The 17,548-nt window shown below is 48.2% G+C and overlaps 5 protein-coding genes across 6 annotated transcripts; 3 read left to right on the top strand and 2 right to left on the bottom strand.

Annotated features, from left to right (window-relative positions):
- Positions 1-1,071: 1,071 nt before the first annotated feature.
- E1B28_009742 (uncharacterized protein) lies at positions 1,072-3,845 on the bottom strand. The gene is made up of 14 exons (XM_043154655.1): positions 3,653-3,845; positions 3,387-3,602; positions 3,296-3,332; positions 3,127-3,241; positions 2,995-3,075; positions 2,717-2,936; positions 2,639-2,648; positions 2,562-2,578; positions 2,282-2,498; positions 2,011-2,221; positions 1,767-1,954; positions 1,639-1,699; positions 1,459-1,572; positions 1,072-1,390 (listed from the first exon to the last, which is right to left on the bottom strand). The coding sequence occupies exons 2-14, from the start codon at positions 3,501-3,503 to the stop codon at positions 1,309-1,311; spliced, it is 1,470 nt and encodes a 489-aa protein (XP_043007110.1). The 5' UTR covers positions 3,504-3,602; positions 3,653-3,845; the 3' UTR covers positions 1,072-1,308.
- A 652-nt stretch (positions 3,846-4,497) lies between these two features.
- Positions 4,498-8,800, bottom strand: E1B28_009743 (uncharacterized protein; the record flags this gene model as incomplete). Its single annotated transcript, XM_043154656.1, has 5 exons — positions 4,498-5,286; positions 5,339-5,624; positions 5,682-5,969; positions 6,087-8,630; positions 8,695-8,800. Coding segments are annotated over 5 exons (3,243 nt in total), but the record flags the coding sequence as incomplete, so codon positions are not given.
- A 3,559-nt stretch (positions 8,801-12,359) lies between these two features.
- On the top strand, positions 12,360-15,257 carry E1B28_009744 (uncharacterized protein). Of its 2 annotated transcripts, XM_043160767.1 has the most exons (5): positions 12,360-12,964; positions 13,018-13,754; positions 13,813-13,849; positions 13,907-14,171; positions 14,238-15,257. In XM_043160767.1, the coding sequence occupies exons 1-3, from the start codon at positions 12,436-12,438 to the stop codon at positions 13,822-13,824; spliced, it is 1,278 nt and encodes a 425-aa protein (XP_043007113.1). In that variant the 5' UTR covers positions 12,360-12,435; the 3' UTR covers positions 13,825-13,849; positions 13,907-14,171; positions 14,238-15,257. The 2 variants fall into 2 exon arrangements, with proteins under 2 accessions (XP_043007113.1, XP_043007112.1); XM_043160766.1 differs by having other exon boundaries at positions 13,018-13,849.
- A 176-nt stretch (positions 15,258-15,433) lies between these two features.
- E1B28_009745 (uncharacterized protein) lies at positions 15,434-15,897 on the top strand (the record flags this gene model as incomplete). Its single annotated transcript, XM_043154657.1, has 2 exons — positions 15,434-15,575; positions 15,626-15,897. The coding sequence occupies 2 exons, from the start codon at positions 15,434-15,436 to the stop codon at positions 15,895-15,897; spliced, it is 414 nt and encodes a 137-aa protein (XP_043007114.1).
- An 870-nt stretch (positions 15,898-16,767) lies between these two features.
- E1B28_009746 (uncharacterized protein) lies at positions 16,768-17,124 on the top strand (the record flags this gene model as incomplete). Its single annotated transcript, XM_043154658.1, has 1 exon — positions 16,768-17,124. The coding sequence occupies one exon, from the start codon at positions 16,768-16,770 to the stop codon at positions 17,122-17,124; it is 357 nt and encodes a 118-aa protein (XP_043007115.1).
- Positions 17,125-17,548: the final 424 nt, after the last annotated feature.

The following is a 17,548-nucleotide window of genomic DNA, read 5'->3' on the forward strand; positions in this document are numbered from 1 at the left end:
TCTATTCGTTTCAATCTCAGGACGTTGGTGTCGACATCTAGTGATGACCTGTATATGGAGCTCCATCCACACACCACCGCATCCCACGATAATACCTCGCTCGCTTTTGCCTAGAGACTAAGAAACGGCTACTCTAGTGACGTGGATGATCTATCTAGCTCGTCGCTGTACTTGTGGGGCGTTGCAGGTCAACGACACGAGAGCCCTTTTACTCGACTAGAACGCGATTTTCACGCCTTTTGCTTTCAAACCCGTATTCTAAGTAAGTATCAAGAAGGAGTATTCTCAACCCCGACCGCATGGAATAGATCATCGAGGGGCGCTCCTTTTCGGCTTCGTGCTCTATGCCAAAGCTTCTCTAAATTAATGGAACCCCGTGGTAAAGACTTTTCGAAGAAGCCATAAGGACCGTAAGTTCTTGAGAAATGAATTGTGAGGAACTTCTCCCTCAGCCGTCCAAGCCGTCCGAATCCGTGTTCAAGCACTTCCAGATCTAGAGGGGACGCTTTGGTTTTTACAAAGGGCGTGAAACTGGAGTTGCTTCTTCGCGAAATTCTCGAGGTAGGACCTCGAATCTACCCTGAATGTGTAGACTGGCGACCCTTCTTGATTTCGCTGTGCTGGGGGCGGGCTGGGGGCGACCGGTGACCCCCAGAATAAGACCTGGCAGATCCATTACATACGGGCCCACCAAGGTAGATAAAGGGCTTGTGATCAATTATTACTTATGAAAAAGCTCTTTTTTTCTTTGAGTAACAGAGAAGGCACCACAAGGGACGTACAGATAACACACAGATCGAAGCATATGGGCGTGGCTACCTATCTGTGGCGCCAGAAACGAACATCGACTCAGTGTTGAACAAGGGAAGTCCATCGTGACAGGGAAGGAAGAATTCGAGTCCATGGTAGATTACGCTCATGCTTTATCCGATACCCACACTGTCGGGGTAGGGGAGTCAAGAGATGTCGGATTCCGTTCCGAGTCCTTGTTCTCAAGGAAAGTAAAAAGTTCAAACACAAAGTCCGGCGGCAGATCCGGCGGGACAGAGAAATCCCGAAGGGCAAAACCACTCAGCCGAAAATGGGGATGGCGATAGCATTTTCGAAAGTAACGCAACAACGTAACGTAGCGCGCCACGGAGGATAAAATGATACAACATTAGTCTAAAAAAGACCCGATTTAACAATACAACGAGATCAAAATGAGCACTTAGAGATCAACATAATAAATAAAATACTCCATCATATAGATCGTAAACAATGACGGAAAAAAAAAAAACGCAGAGTTGGTGAGTTCACGTCAACGTTTCACGAGTAATGGCGATTCGAACGATTTGACAGTGATATCTCGTCCATGTCCAGTACGCGACCGGATCTATCCATTCGTGCACTATGAAGGCCGGGTAGAAGAGTTCAGATGTTGTCAAAGAAAGTTATTTAATAAGAAATCAAACTTACATCGTCTCGTCCTCGAAATCAGTATGATCTTTTACTCGGAGATGTATCATCGGTAAAGCAAACAAAAGTCCTGCTACGAGCAGAACCCACGTCGAAATAAATATACCCATATACCTGTCAGTCAAGTCAGTTTCAGTTAGCAACAGATCGACGGCAAGAGGATGTGGAGAGGGCACGTACGGTAACTGCACTGCATCAGCACGCCACACACCCGCGGCACCCGCAGACTGCAGGGATTTGTCTAGTAAAGAAGGTTTTTTTGTTAAGTATACACAGCGGACACAGAAGAGAAAAAGAAAAGTTCATACAAAATCCAGCGAAGTAAGCCAGTTTGGCAGGATCGTTAGACATCGCGCCCATAATCCAATAGGCTGTCGTTTGCCACATAGCGTCGAGGATTCCAAAGAGAACATATAAACAAACTCGGGGTATATACCCCTTATCGTATATGTCCATTTTCGTCATATCTCCAGCGTATGTCTCTCGCGTATATTCTCTGTGAAAAACAATCAGTTAAGCGAGATAAGGTTCAGTAGAGTAAGGAGCCCGCACTTTTGGTAGAAATACGCCCAAGTGTGGGTGACAAAAATCATCGCAAAAAGTATAGCCCAGCTCGAAAAAGCACGAACTCGTCGAGAAAGGGACGTCCGGTCAAGAAGGAAACTGATGAGAATGGAGCCGATGATTTGGGATACCCAATAGACAAGATTGTTCAATGACCGGGCACGAATATTGAATAAGGCCCAATTGTACATGTTGAACTCTGCACCTCCGTCTTTAAGTATTGGGGGTAGAAAAAAAAGAGTTGTGCGGTAGAACTTACGCCAGGTGTAAAACCAATTAGAGGCGAAAAACATGGGGAATAGAAGGACAATGAGAGGATCTGTTTTCAATGCGACCCAGAGTCCATATATCTGTGTTTTCCATGAAGGATGTAGAGGTATGTTGACCTTAGTACCATCTGTTCGAATGATCTTCTCGGGAGATACCATTAACGTAGGTACCGAGATTCCTATGGCAGTCAGCACCAGAAAGGCAATCTATAAAAAAAAGTATAGAGGCATGAGGTATAAACGCACAAGGGTCTATGAGATGCCACGTACATAGGTCCCGGTATTCACTAGCCACAGAATGTTTCAAGACTCAACCGCGCCGATGGATAAAAATGCAAAGAGCTTACCGTCATTCGACTGGCGGAGGATGGATAACGTGATTAAGGAAATGTCGCAAAAACTTTGTTACAAATAACAAAACGTACCAATGAATGAAAATTCTCGCCGAATGAAATGGCCGCGCCGACAACACTGCCCAAATTAAAAATGGTCCAGAACACGGCGATGTATCTCCCTTTCTCCTTCTCGGTGGGATACGAAAGCATAAGGGAACCCTGTGCTGACCAAAGCATTCCAGCGCAAGCCCCAAGAATCGTACCAGCGGCGATAACAAAACCAGACGCATTCGGATGGAGTTTAAGAGTTCTGCGGATAGTGTGTGAAGTTGAGTGGTGCTAGACGATGCCTTGAGTGGAATACGCACAGGTAAGAACCGATGTATATACAATAGCCAAAGCTCCCAAGTAGTAAAGTGAGTTTCGAACCGAGAACATTATTGATGGAACTGCGAATCATTCAAGTCCCCGGAAACTGGAGGACATGTTTGGGTGCTTACCCGGCGAAAAATGCGGCGACACCAAATGTCGAGTAAAGAGCAGTGTTTGAGTTGGAACTGGTGGTCGGATCAAGTCTTCCAGCGGCGCCTAGGCCGTTAATCGCATTGAAGAGGCCTTGAACAAAGGGTTGAGAAATCATTCGTCAATCATTCGCAAGAAGTAACCAACCTGGGCACATGAAGCATACGATTCCGAGCATGATTATCTGGAAACGAATGAGTGATAAAGGTGATGGTGGAAGAGGTACTCGACGACTCACTTGGGTCAAAGGGTGGTAGTAGAGGCCCTTCAAGCCTGTAGGGCGTTCAAAAACCTGGGGAGCATCAGAGAAATCATCCCCGCTACTGTCTCCACAGCCCTTCCCCTGCTCAGTCATTCGAAGGACAGCGCGACTACGGTTGAGTCGCAGTCAAGTTTTGGAGCCCGAGTTGAAAACCGGGGATGAAAGAAGTTTCTGTCAACCGACTGGTTTGATCTATATGTAAGTATCAATCAATATATCCATCAATACTTTACATAACCTACCTATTTAGCCTGTTCTCACCAAGAAAAAAGGGTCAAGAACCTCGGGGATCAAGGACTTGACCAGGTGATCGATTGGTACATTATAGATTGTGTCACATCCCACCCATCTTTGACGAGCGATATCCACCAAGCTCTGTGGCTTTCAGCCAGCGAAACTTCAGCTTCATGGATTGGAACGAGGTGAGTGCGGGAGATGCATAAAAATGGGGGTTCAGGTACACTCCCACGTGCCGCCTAACCCCCACTCTCCCGACGGGAGCGGGAGACGACGTGTAATGATTCAGTATTTCAAGCCAGTCAACTAATGACATGATAGCTAGCGGTAAGTATCTGCAACAATGTCGTGCTGAGAGATTATCGATTACCCGTGGCACCGACTGAAGCGTCGGGAACTAACATGTGTAGCATTGTTCGCATGGCGGGCGGCGGGTCTGATCCTACGCGGAACGAGGCAGACTCGGAACAGCACTCTGCTCGACAGCTCTGACGAAGCGTTGTGACTTTATTTCTGCTCCGGGTATTACCATTCCCATTGGACAGTGATTGATGGACCATGGCACGTGGCCATATAAAACATTGGGGTTTGACTGGGGTATCTTGATGGTATGTACTCCTTGTTGTATTGAAATCACAATCATTTAGCTTGAAATACGTAGTCGTCCTGAACGTGCTTTATGGCATTACGAGTCTGATAAAAGAATGAAAGACAAGCTCTCAGAGGGGTTCATTAATAAATGTAATTTGACCATGGGCGCAAATGGGCGGATGCCCCTGAGTAGTCCGCCACAACCGCTACACATTGATAATTCAGTGCACGGAACAGTCTGAGGATCTGCTTGAATCAAGAATATCACAACATCTTCCAAGTTTTGATCCGATCTAGTGTACAGTAGCAACCAGCAACCACAAAGATAGGTACAAACTTGAGAGAAGCGAGCGAAGTGAGGGGAGGGGAGGAGTCGATATTTGGTTCATGTCAATGTCGTTAACGAATGATATGCTGTGTGTTGTATGAACATGAGAAACGAAAATGAAACTAGTGACATGTGAATGAGAGTGAACAACGAAAGAGTGTGAATATGTGACATGAGTAGCTTTGCAGGAGTCAAAACTTGTTGAGATTCAGAAATCAGGAGAAAACTTGAAGGAATAAAACTTTATGATAGATTTAATGTGTGGAAAGAGCGGGGGAAAGAGGGAGGGGGCCGTTGCCCAAAACAACATTTTATGGGAGCCGCGGTAAAACAGCTCGAAGAAAAAGAAGAAAGAAAGCGGTAAAAAGGAGGGAAACGTTATGTACAGTACGCATGAAGACACATGATATGAATGCGAATAGGGGTAACTTTTTGTGGAGAGCAAAAACCGTCTTTGATAGTGTATGTATCAGACATAGGTAGGAGGTATAGGCGTCAGAAAGATATTCGGGAATTCAAAAGAAACAGATGTAAGCGGGAGAAAAACATTCAAATCAGCAGTTCCTTCCTACCGGGACGACGACACTGGACGCTGGGGGATTCTTACAGCAACATTGATGGACAACAGATGGCAATTGCAAATCCGTATGAGAGGTCAACCTCCGCCGGCGGGGCTTGACGGGTATGAGATTGAGGGGGGATCAAACGAAAAATTGTGTGCTTTTCATCACAATTAGATCGAGCGTGCAGAGTATAGACATTAAGAACTTACTGAATTCTGCTCGCAGCATGAACTTCCATTTCTTCCATCTTGTAGCTGTTAAGCTCCTCCTTGATTCTCTGCGCCAGAGCAGGGGTCAGTCGACTCCAAGTAGCAGGTTCACTCCTCCTGTCATACACACTCGAGCTGAATGTATCATAAACGGACAAATTATTAGCGAACGCTAAGCGCTTGCTGGGCGCCGTAGCTGAACGGTGGGTTAGCGTCGGGGGGTTCGATGGTGTGGATAGGGACAGTGCAGGAGCAGATGAGTTGGGATGGCTGAACATGGGTTTTTCTGCAGAAAGTTGAACAAAACGACTACCAGATGTATAAATAACCAATAGCAACTTACGGGGTGCATCCATGTTCGCCTTTATGGGCGAACTATCGAAGGATAACGGGGGTAGTGAAGGTACTGTCGAACCTGGTTGCAGAACCGCACCATGTCCACCACTGGAATGGCTTCCATGTCGATGTAAGCCGTCTATGTGGTCGGGATCAGGTGAAGGTATCCTGGCGAGCGGTCCTAGCTCACCCTGTTGCGAAGGATGGGCATTGTAACTGTTTGATCTGACTCGTGTGGGTTGTTTAGGATGAATGGCGTCGGCAAGGTAGACATGTTGGTCGTAGTTTACCGCGTCTGCGGAGGTCAAAGGTAAGCGACACGCGAGAGGTTGAAAAAAAAGGAAAGAAGATCTTTGCATGGAGGTCATAGAGAACGTGGAAGAAAGAAATGAAAATCGGATGCAATACATACATTTTAGGATGCCCTTGTTAGGCGTTCTGGTTCTCTCGGCGCTTCGTCTCACATCCGTGGCCCAGACTTCCATTTCCTCTGGTTCTCCCCAATCGCCCCCGACGTGCCCTGAGGTAGCGTTGTTCAAATCGACTCGGTCCACGCCTATTCGTATCGTAACGTCTTCCTCATCCTCGCCGTCCCAATCATCATCGTCACCATCGTCGTCCCATCCAGCAGGTCCTCCAGGTTGATATGTTTGCTGTGTGCCACGTCCGTGTCCATCCTCACTCCAGTCTTCCTCATCCTCATCCTCAACAACAACTCTTGTCCCGTCCTCGTTCACTCGCACATTTCCACCTCCCTTCACCGGTGACCGATTGTGAGTTCCTCTATCCCATGCCGGCACTCCTCCTCCATTAGCGTTCGCTTGGTTCGCCTTTGCCTTTGCTGCTGCCGCTGCAGTAGCCTCATGTTCCTTCTCCTCCTTCTCCTTTTGTATCCTCTCCCGTTCCTTCGCCGCAGCCTCAGCGTTCGACTTCAAGGTATGCTGTCTCGCCAACTTTGCCGCAGGACTCAGACCAGCGAGCTCAACCGCGTTCCATTCCCCAGAGTTGCTTCCACGGTCCAGTTCAGCAGTAACATGGGAAACCGAAGCCTCAGATACTGTTGCTTTTGCCGTCGTACCCTTCTTCTCCTTTTCTTTTTCCTTTTTCTTCTTTTTCTTCTTATCATCAGTTTCAGATGAACTCAATCCAGTGTCTTCATCTTCTGCGACGACATCTTCCTTCTTCTTCTTATCCTTGAACAGACTCGTTATCCCGGCCAACGAATTCCTCCGAGCCAATTTCCCCATACTGCCAAGCTTCCTTATCATGACACTCGCACTCGACACCGTACTGCTCAAACTGATGTTATCCGTGCTCGCATTCAGTCTTGAATTGAAAAGAGACGCGGCGCGTCCACGTTTCTTCTGGGCAGGAGGCGGGCCAGGGGACGGGGACGGGGTGCTGGTGCTGGATAGATTGGAAGTTGTGGGATTGAGTGGAGTAGAGGATGTTTGGACAGTGTTTCCAGACTCCTGCGAGAGTGCCGAATCAGTGCTTGGCCTCGTCAAGGGAGATTTTGATTTGGTAAATCTCGAAGCCTTGATGCTCTCATCGTCATCATCCACTATCTCGTTCTCTTCATTGATACCTGTTGACGCAGTTGTGCCAAATGTCAAAGCACGTCGTAAACGTCCTTTAAGACCGCTTTTAAGGCGATCACTAACAACCTCATCACGCATCATAGCTAGATCGGTATCATCTCTAGACATACGCTTTTCCGCGGAAGAGGTAGCATGGAAGGATGTGGTGCCTTGCGAAAGAGGTGACGGTCGTACTGGACGAGGTAATGTGGGAGTTGTCGTTATCGACGAGGAAGAAGAATTAGGTGTCGTTGATGAGCTCGACGATGGGGAGGAAGTCGACGAAGCAGAGCCAGAGGGCGATGCAGACGAGGAGGAGGTAGGGGGAGATTGCGAAGAAGGAGTTGCAGTGGCGGAGGACGACCGAACAACAGACGATGAGCTAGTGTTCGAGGAAGCGGAAAGGTTCCGGTGATGTGGGGGGTTAGGGTGTGGTAGGTTCTTGCCTGGACTGCTGGAACGAGCGTGCGTATGTGAGTGTTGTTGTTGAGGCGCTGAAGGCCGTGAATGTGACGACGACTGGGGATGTTTATTAGTGCTTCCACCGCCCACCGGCGAATTTCCTCCTCCCGAGGATCTACCACGTATACTGCCGTTAGCACTTCCATGTCCATGCTGACTTCCTCTTCCACTCTGATTGCTATCAGTCCTTTGGCGTTGACTGTGAGTAGAGTTTACTGAGCTTGATGAACCAGAGGCTTCTGGGCGTGCGTAAGGAGGGCGCCAGTCATTGTTATTGCTTCCGCTGCCTTCCGGAAACGTGTAAGACCCTTGGCTCATTGAGGAACTTTGTCTCACTGGCCTCCGATAAGGATGGAAACCTGGGTATGGTTGTTGCTGACCTCCTCCATTTTGTTGATGTTGGGGAGGTGGTGGAGTGCCGGACGGAAATGTACTGAACATGCCATGACTCCCCACACCGATTCCCATTTGATTTTGAGTGAAATAATCGTGGGGGCTCGACGAGGATGGTGAGCCTCGCGAAGAACCCGGTGGTAAAAAAGCCTGTTGGGCATTGAATACCATCTGCTGATATGCCCATTGTGCTAGCTGCGGATTCGACGCTGGATCGTAATACGGGGAAGCTTGCTGAGGAAATCCTGCTGCACTCTGCTGGTGGTTTTGGTAAAAGGAAGGATAGAACGGCTGAGCTGCTATGGAGGGTGCCCATTGCCCTTGTGGTTGTTGCTGGAAGCTGTAGGGTACCTGCTGGTGCTGTGGATTCTGGAGTTGGCTGGAAGTTTGGTCGCGGTCGTTATTGGCTGGCGATGAGCGTTGTTGTCTTGAAGTCGTTGAAGTCGTTGTTGTATCCATCGTATTATGCTGCCAATCTGGAGGAGCGAGCACGGCCATCAACCTTGCCAATGACCAGAATGCTAGCGGTTTCTTTCATTATTACCAGAACCAAGAAGTACAAAGAAAAAGAAAAAGGAAAGATACCTTTGAACGTCGAGCTGTAGAACTCGTTACGGACGTCGACGACGAAGAGAAGAGAGGATGAGCGAGAAGTTGAGCAGGATGTTGCCAACAGCGACGCTGGCCAAATCTGTTGCAATCAGGAGCCACAATCAAAATAACCGCAACGCCACGTGATATTATCTACTTATCCCCATTTCCATTCATGATCAGTCAGTTCTCCATTTTTCCATCTGCTGGTCTGATACATGCACTCAGATTCCCTTACGGCGTTCAGTCATTAGGTCTAGCTACGTATAGGCTTCGGAACGCACGTTCACCGACACTGATGTCCTCGGCTACAGTCTGCACCAACCCCAAACTTTCGGCCATGATCCCCCTTCTTTTCCATGTTCTTTTCATACCATTTGTCCTTTACCATCCCAAGAAACCCGAAAGGCGAGCTGGTTTACTGCACGGCGGTACATCTTTTAAGTCTCCGGATCATGTTCGATGGCTTACATTCCCATCCATTATATTCCGTGTCTACTATTACCCCAGGGTCGCTCCAATTGGCCATATGGTGATAGACGGTCAAATGGTAACACAGTGGGGAGGTTGGGCTTGGAACCCTGCGACGAGTCAATTACAAACTGTTGTACGGTTACGAGGCCGCTGGCAATCACTCGGGCAAGAGACAAGTTTTTCTGTTTTCACTGTGTCTCGTTATTGGGATTGGGAACGCTCAGGTTATAAATAGCGAAGGCCACCATGGTTATGGGCGACCTATGAAAACAAGACGAATTGTATTCATTACTACCGCATCGGTATCGATAGTGAAATGTTCAGCGTAACTGTTTAATTGGGACCCGCGGACACGGAGGTGAATCTCTCTTTCTTTCTCTTTCTTTGTGGACGAAATGAAAACCGTTATGCAAATCAATTACCAGGTTTCCGGCTACAATTATATGGACGTGAAGAAATTAAATTAGTGCGGGTGCAGAAAACGCCAAACCAGGTATTCATAAGGCACAATATATCAACGTCCTCAGGCGGGAAAAGTGCTTCGAGAAAACAACCAGCGTTCTGGGAACACACCGCGATGAGTCGCAGCCACAGTAAGCTACACCTATTACGAAGTCTTCATTTAACCTCGTTCCCAATCGCATGCTGCATCAAGAATTGCCCCCTCGATCGTACTTTACGCGTCTGTTCAGGTTCAGGTCCTGTTTCCTCAGCACGTACACGCACACGAATCGCGTTCCTCCACTACCTGCTTGGGCCTCAGGATCAAGCCATCTGTACGCGCGTCGTCGGACGAGTGGTAGGGGTTTTGCAAATCTGAGCCTGTAGTTGCTTGAATTTCGAGCGACGAACTAAGCCATAAGGATTGCTCCCAACCCATCCCGTTTTTCAAATGATCAACGACCTTTACCATGAAGCAAGACTCGCCGATAGGTCAAGCTCAGCGACTGCAATCAACAGACCAGTATCAAGTTTAGCACAACTAGTCTCGAGACCTTGTATCACTTCTTTGGGCTACAAATGTTGTGGGCGGAGGAGGATTGCCGTGATGGATGTTAGTCGCGGCTACATGGAAGGGTTGAAAATTTTAAGGAAATCGACGTTGGTAGCTGCCCAGCAGTTCTTTCAGAACCGCGTGACGGATGTTTGAACAAGTCGCCGTTTGTCGGTAATTTCGTGGGGCACCTCATCAGGCTGCATATACCTTCTCACGATGGCTCCGATTGGACTACATGCCGATGCTCACTTATACTCCATTTCATAGATGCAGAGCTGTAGCCTGTAGTCATCATCTGGCGATATGACAAGTGAAAAATCGAAGTCCTGAAGCAAATCTAAAGCATGAGATATTTGAGACGTATTGCGGTTGGAGCGAAAACATAGCGGTAGGTGAGATATCGAAGGACATGCAACTGTGGGTGTGTGTGGGTCCGCGTTTAGTGACTTACGTATTTACATAAATTATGGGGTAATATTACTTAGGTGACCACATGATGTGGAGTTTACCGCGGACCTTACTCAACCACCGACCACGACCAGCAAATGAGTCTTTACCCGAAATCGCAGGCCCTTCAACGCCACGAATAATCAGAGATGGAACAAAAGCGGAGAAAACAACCCAACCAGATCCACTCTCTGACCCTCGGTGCTTTACGCTCAAGATCACCCATCCTGCCGAAGCACCGACGATTGGCGGTGAAGGAAAAAGGGAAGAAGTCCATGATACTCTAAAAGATTGGATCTGTCGACCACCAGTACCCAGGATAATACTGCTACTGCCTCACCACCCAATATTGACATTACAGACCGAGATGCATCACCAGCTTCTGTGACTCCCGACCTAGAAAATATATAAAGATGATGATATTGGACTCAGAGTCGGGGAACACTGAGTCGAGGACGAACGCCCACGCAAGTGCACTAAGAACACTGTTGAATGGCAGGCATTGATGATCTTCAACACCAACACACCCGAAGCACTGGAGCTCACAGGTGTGGTACTTTCGTGACACCCCCGATATATACATTCACCCGTTTCCGGGTTATAGACTAGAACAAGCTGAGGCCATCATCAAATCCCCTTTTGATATGGTGGAAGATCCAACGAAAAACTCGTGCAAAGAAGAAAGCTGGTCCTGCTGGTAGTATCAGTCCCGCATGTCCGAGGACTGCGTCGACATTTTCTATGGATACTATATCGTGGACAGTGGCCTCGAAGACTGTGAACGGATAGGATCCAAGCTACGTTCTTCCATATTAAGGTGGGGTCCCACCTCTACCGAGAGAGACAGTTCATCATGCAACGTAGCTGAGGACGGTGCCCTGAGCCTGCGAACCTTCTTGCCCTCAAAGGAAAAGAAGCCTCAGGGCTATTCGCGCTGTTTTCAACAAACTGCTTCATCGATACTGTTTCGTTCCCTCTTTGCGGATGACGTTTTTTACCTCTATTACCCAACAACTTTTAAAAGAACCGGATTTTGAGAAGCGCGGTGCATTGTTTGAGATCGTCAAGGAGGATACGACAGTAATGACAGACGCAGAGCTGGAGCATTTTTGTAGCTTCAAGTTGAACAGGTTTGTACCCTTCTTTCTCGGCGTGCGCGCGTTCCCTTAGTTCACGCAAGTATTCAATGTCCTGGAGCTTATCTTCAGGGAGCGGAGCATCAAATACCTGATGCTGTGGATGTCCAAGAATCATTGGTAGATGAGTTCACGGAGGATGAATCTATATCTGCCTTTTTATTAATCTACCATGGAGGTGAGGAGCCGATCGCATCGACGAGGTTTTCTATTCAACTTTATAACATTGAATGGTTGGTATGGATGGGAATCAATCTCACAGCAGCATCTGTCATAATACTGCAAGTATCCCGTGGTTACAGCTCAGGAATAGACTGAACTTAAGTACAATCTCTTCATAGTGATTTAGTTTGCTTTAGGAGTGATTGAATCAGAGAATCTCGATTTGACTGTTCTAACAAGTGGACTGGGCGAAGAAAACCTTTTTTGTGCGTGGGTAGAAGGCTTGGAACTTGGAAGGGAAGGAGCAGATCTGGAGTGCGTATCTTCTTTGCTCAGTACAGATCGGCTAGCCAGGCTATCAATGCAGTGAATGGTTCTTTCTCATCATGTGACCGTGATACTTACAACGTGTGCGACCGTTGTTGACTCAGCAACTCTCGAATGCTTGTTTTCTTGCGACTTGGGCGTCATACCCCTCTGCGCTGCACTCTGGTAGTGGTACTACGTCGCACTTCCACCATGACGGCCCCTCGTTTCATCCCTTCGCGGCTTGATGAAATCGAAAATATCGAGGACTACGAACCCGGCGGGTACCACCCAATATCCATAGGTGACACCTTTGACCTGGGTCGTTTCAGAGTCCTTCACAAACTCGGATTTGGAGGCTCTTCCACTGTTTGGCTAGCACGCGACCAACAGGAGCGGGACAAACTGGTCACACTTAAGGCCATGCGCGCTGATATTTCCTCATCCAACGCCCCGAGCCAAATTCCCGAGCTGACCATCCCCCAAAAACTCAGAGCCGCTCTCCCGTCCTCCGAGTCTGTCGACTTCCAGACTGTCTATCACCATTTCTTTGTACATGGGCCGAATGGTTCTCACTTATTCCTTGTGTCCCCTCTTGCGGGCCCGAGCATTCTTGCCATGTCTGATTCTCCTGGCCGAGTTGCTGGTAGTCGACGATTACGTGCAGACCTGGCTAGGAAAGTTTCAAAAGAAACAGCGACAACGATGCACCGCATGCACTGTGCGGGTGTCGTTCACGGAGGTGAACGGTCTTCTCCTCGTATTGACCACCCAACAAATAATCATCCCATACAGACCTGACCACATCAAACATCTTATTTCGCGTGTCACCCCACGTCACTGAATGGTCAGACGAGGAAGTATACACCCATCTGGGCGATCCCGAGCCGGAGCATGTTAGAACTCGTGACGGAAAACCCCCCAGCCCTCACGCGCCAGCTATGCTCGTCGAACCCATCCAGAATTCCAAGATGTCGCATGCATCCCTCCTCCAAGAGAGCACTATCGTCAGTGACTTTGGCCAGTCTTACCTGGTTGCCTCTCTCCCGCCGTCCTATGTACCAGCAACGACGTTGAATTACCTGTCACCAGAAGCACGCTTTGAAAAGTGGGCGGGCTTAGAGGCAGATGTTTGGGCGCTCGGGTGTGCCATTTTCGAAATCCGTGCAGGATTCGCCCTCTTCGAATGTTTCCTGGGGAGTGACGTTGACATTCTCAAACAGACGGTCGAGACCCTAGGACGACTACCCGACCCCTGGTGGGATTCTTTTACGGAGCGCACGCTTTGGTTCGAGGAGAATGGACAGCCAAAGAGTGAACAGGGTCAAGAGGGCGCTGGTGTGCTCCTGAAAGCTTACAGAAGCTCCATTAGGGACAAGTTGTGCGAGATAGGTAAACAGCATGACCCGCCGTCTGAATATGAAGGTCCGATGCTCGAGGAGCTTGGGGTTCGACTACCGGAGGAAGAAGTTGAACTACTGGGGGACCTTTTGGAGAAGATGTTGAGATATATAGACCAGAGGAGAGGATTTGTATGCAAGACCTCATTCGGCATCCCTGGTTCACTTTCTGAGGTTTCAACCGTTATAGTTATATCACTAGAGTTACCATCATCAGATCTTCAAATGTAAGTTGGGACTGCCCCCTCTTCTGCAATCAACATGAGCTAACTTCAGGGGAGCAGGTTAGGCTGACCTCAAAAGGTCCCTGATCTCCAGATGTGCTGCACAGAGGAATATGGCCACGATTTTTCATCTTAGAATCTTTGTCAGAAACAGTGACTGAGCAAATGCCTCATTTTAGATTTCGTCACGTTCTATGCTCGACACCTCATTATGATTCTAGTCGTTTGTTTTTTTCGACACGATTACCTCTGGACGAGATGGAGCCTTAAACATTTTCCTTGGCTATGAATACAACGTGCCATACTACAGTGCCGGACGATGATTGTAAGTCTGAGCACCTCAGAATGTCCACAGATACTAAAAGCTCCCTTCCTTCCGCAACTCATTCAGTGTCATGCACAGTTTCCTCGCCATTGTCCTCGACCAGAACGAATCCTTTACCTTTCTTATACTTCAGCTCCCAGAACTTTGGGTTAGGAGCGGTCTGCGTTGCAGGTAGTGCCGCCGTCCCCTCGGAATTGACATTATAGTGGAGGGCAAAGCCTTTGTTGTGAGTAACTGAGGGTCCTTTTAGTCGCATGCGGGCGGAGTTACAATAGACTGGCCGAACTCACTGTCCACAACATCCCCCGTAATATGTGGTGACGCACTTCCAGTTGCGAACGGACCTTCCGCTTCCAGACGATTTAGCTATTCCCCTTCTCGATTCCCTTCACTCAGCACCCTTAGAGGTTCTCGCACTCGAAGGCATCAAGGAGGGTTCCCTCACATTGATCGAGTGGCTGGCGCAACTTTTCCCAGTTCTTATCGGACTCACTCTCATTCGACGGGAGAACCAACGGCAGATACAAAACAAACTAGCTACCTGGCCTTATCAAAGCGAAGAATATGCATCTCGAACGCAAGGCTTTCGGAAGCTGAAATATTTTGGCTGGAACTTCCGTGTTCCTCTTTTCGACACTACACCCTCCGATTTGCTTTATCTGGAGGCAGACGCGTTGAAAGAGGCAGGTTCCGAGTCTGGTGACGCAGACAGCTTATTGTGGGACAGAATGCCTCGGGGGTACGAATACTTCAAGGATGCGTCAAGCCTCGCGCTTCCGTTCGCATCTTTCTGCCCCACCCTTGAAAAAATGGGATTGGAGGATAGGGGTTGTAAATATCTCAACATATCTCGTGGAGCTCATGGCGAAGTGAGCACGAGCGGTAGATTTGATTTTGAAGATTCGCAGGATTGGAATCCTGATGAATTTTACTCTAGTTGGAGGCCTGTAATACCAGCGACAAGGAAGTTGTAAGTTGAAGTTAGTCTTGTAATGATTAATCTTGTATATTATTGTGGTAATTGTCTTGTTGTATTATACTGTATATTTATACAGTGTCCGTATTGTGTTTCAGCCTTTTCCTTTGACCATCCCGAGACCACCACCTTGTATGTTTCTGCAAGGACCAACATATATACACAAACACGCGACGCGTCCAAGTCCTGACCCTGTCGCGTCCCCTCCCACCATTACATCTACGCAACTTGAAGCTACAAGCTTAGGTACCATACCGAAAGAAACATCATCATTTCTGGGTCCAAAATGGTGTGTTTCGATAAGTCAATTCTTAAACATCGACGAATCGCTCCTCAATCTAGGATACGACTGAAACGAATGAAAATGTACTCAACGCTTGTACAAGGTGCGGCTACGCAGGCGATGCCTCCCCAAATGACCTTGTTGGGTCGGTTAGCATACTCGAACCCCTTTCAAGCTCTAACAATCCGCCTTCAGCAACTGAAGGCGGCGTCCTTCGCAAAAAATATGACGATTTGTCTCGGGCCATCACATCTCTCGACTTTCAGATGAATTTATTGAGGGCCAACATGGAGGTACTCAAAAGAGAGCAGTTAGGGAGTAAGTTTGATGTGTATAAAACGGTGCTACACCCTTGTCGCTGTCTCCCCAATGAAGTCTTGGCGATTATATTTGGCCTGTGCGTGGACGAAGAAGTCGATATTCGAAAACTCATGGGATCAACCCTAGACACCAAGAAGTCACCTTAGGTATTGGGTCAGGTTTCTCGTCGATGGAGGAAGCTGGCCCTCTCCCTACCTCACCTCTGGACAACGATCGATATCAATTGGAGGAGAGAACCCATTGCGCCCATTCTCAATCCTTACGTTGAGCGGCGCTTGTCGCTGACTTTACAGCGAGCTCAAGACCGACCATTGACCGTGTTGTGGAATCAAACTTCTTGCGATAGAGCGGCTGTTTCTATCCTATGTTCGAGGTCGTTCCACTGGAAGAATGCCGCGATCCGTGCTGGAATACAGGGACTCAGGCTGCTTACACCCTTCAGTGGAGCATTTCCAAACCTATCGGATCTTCATCTGCATTTCGAAACAGAGGCATGGTTGAACCAGAGCAAAAACGACCCCATATTCTCTATTTTTCACGATGCACCCGCTTTGCACAATCTCATCCTCTCAGGCGATTCCAATGTTACTCCTCGACTCAGCACCCAGATCCCCTGGAGTCAAATAACCCGCTTGTTTATCAAAGGTAACTCGAATAATCAACCTTGGTCCAATATGCAAATGATATTGCCCTCTTTGGTCAATGTTGAGGAATGTTTTCTACGGCACTTCCGCTTCGCGCTTCCCTGTGCTCCCCCGGTGCGGCTGACGCGCCTTCACTCCCTTGATGTGGTATCGACATGTACTTCCTCATTCATGAACCTGTTTCAATCCATAACTCTTCCCTCATTGCGAATACTACGGATCATCCCCGTTTTGTGGGAGTCCTCACCAGCGCTTCTCCAATTCCTCCATCGCTCTGACTGTTGTCTGAACGACCTCTGGATGTCAAATGACACGGACGATCTAGTCAAAATACTAGAAGTCAAACAATTACAGACTTTACGCACCTTCACCATGGTTGGTCCGCAGGATCCACTACAGCACACCTTCTCCGACACAGTGCTGGGCGCCCTACGACTTGACACATCGGGTGCGAACACGCGAGACATCCTTCCTCATTTATGGCAGCTCAACATAGATAGTTCGGTCAAGAATTGGTCAGACCACGGTCTGGTGAGTATGCTTGCTTCCCGTAGGGACATCGACCACCGTTCACCTGCAGGGAGTGTGTCACGCCTCAAGTATCTTTACATTAACCATTTAGGGGACGGAATTGGATTCGAAGATGCAGCGGCCGCTGCCCAGCTGAGGACATTGATAGAGGGAGGACTCGTTGTCACGGATTGGAACGGCAAGGCCATCATTATATGATGGGTATGGTCAAGGAAAAGGCGCAAATCTAAGGGCCTGTGCCAACTGTGACTATAATTCATTGAACACATTCAAAATCCATCCAAAAACTATGGAGCGCGTCAAACGTTCCTCGCTACGTATGCAGCTGGCTTAAGACCGCCTTTCAGGATCAAGTAACCATTAAAGTTCATTCAAAGTCGTCGACATTTGCAGCCTGTCGTAATAATCAAACCTTATTTCAATCCCACCGATCAACCGAAAGCACACTACCTACCGCGATGCACATGTATCAAAGCGATCATTTTTACGAACGTTTGGGCGATCATTTGATATTCATCCGTAGCACTGCCTTTCAATATTCTTTTTCCAATTCTTTTTCGCCACCGTTAGGCGTCGCCGTGTAGCCCATATTGATGCGACGGGAACGGTTGTGCCATCACCA

Source organism: Marasmius oreades, chromosome 6 (genome assembly GCF_018924745.1).
Source record: "Marasmius oreades isolate 03SP1 chromosome 6, whole genome shotgun sequence".
NCBI classification, from domain to species: Eukaryota; Fungi; Basidiomycota; class Agaricomycetes; order Agaricales; family Marasmiaceae; genus Marasmius; species Marasmius oreades.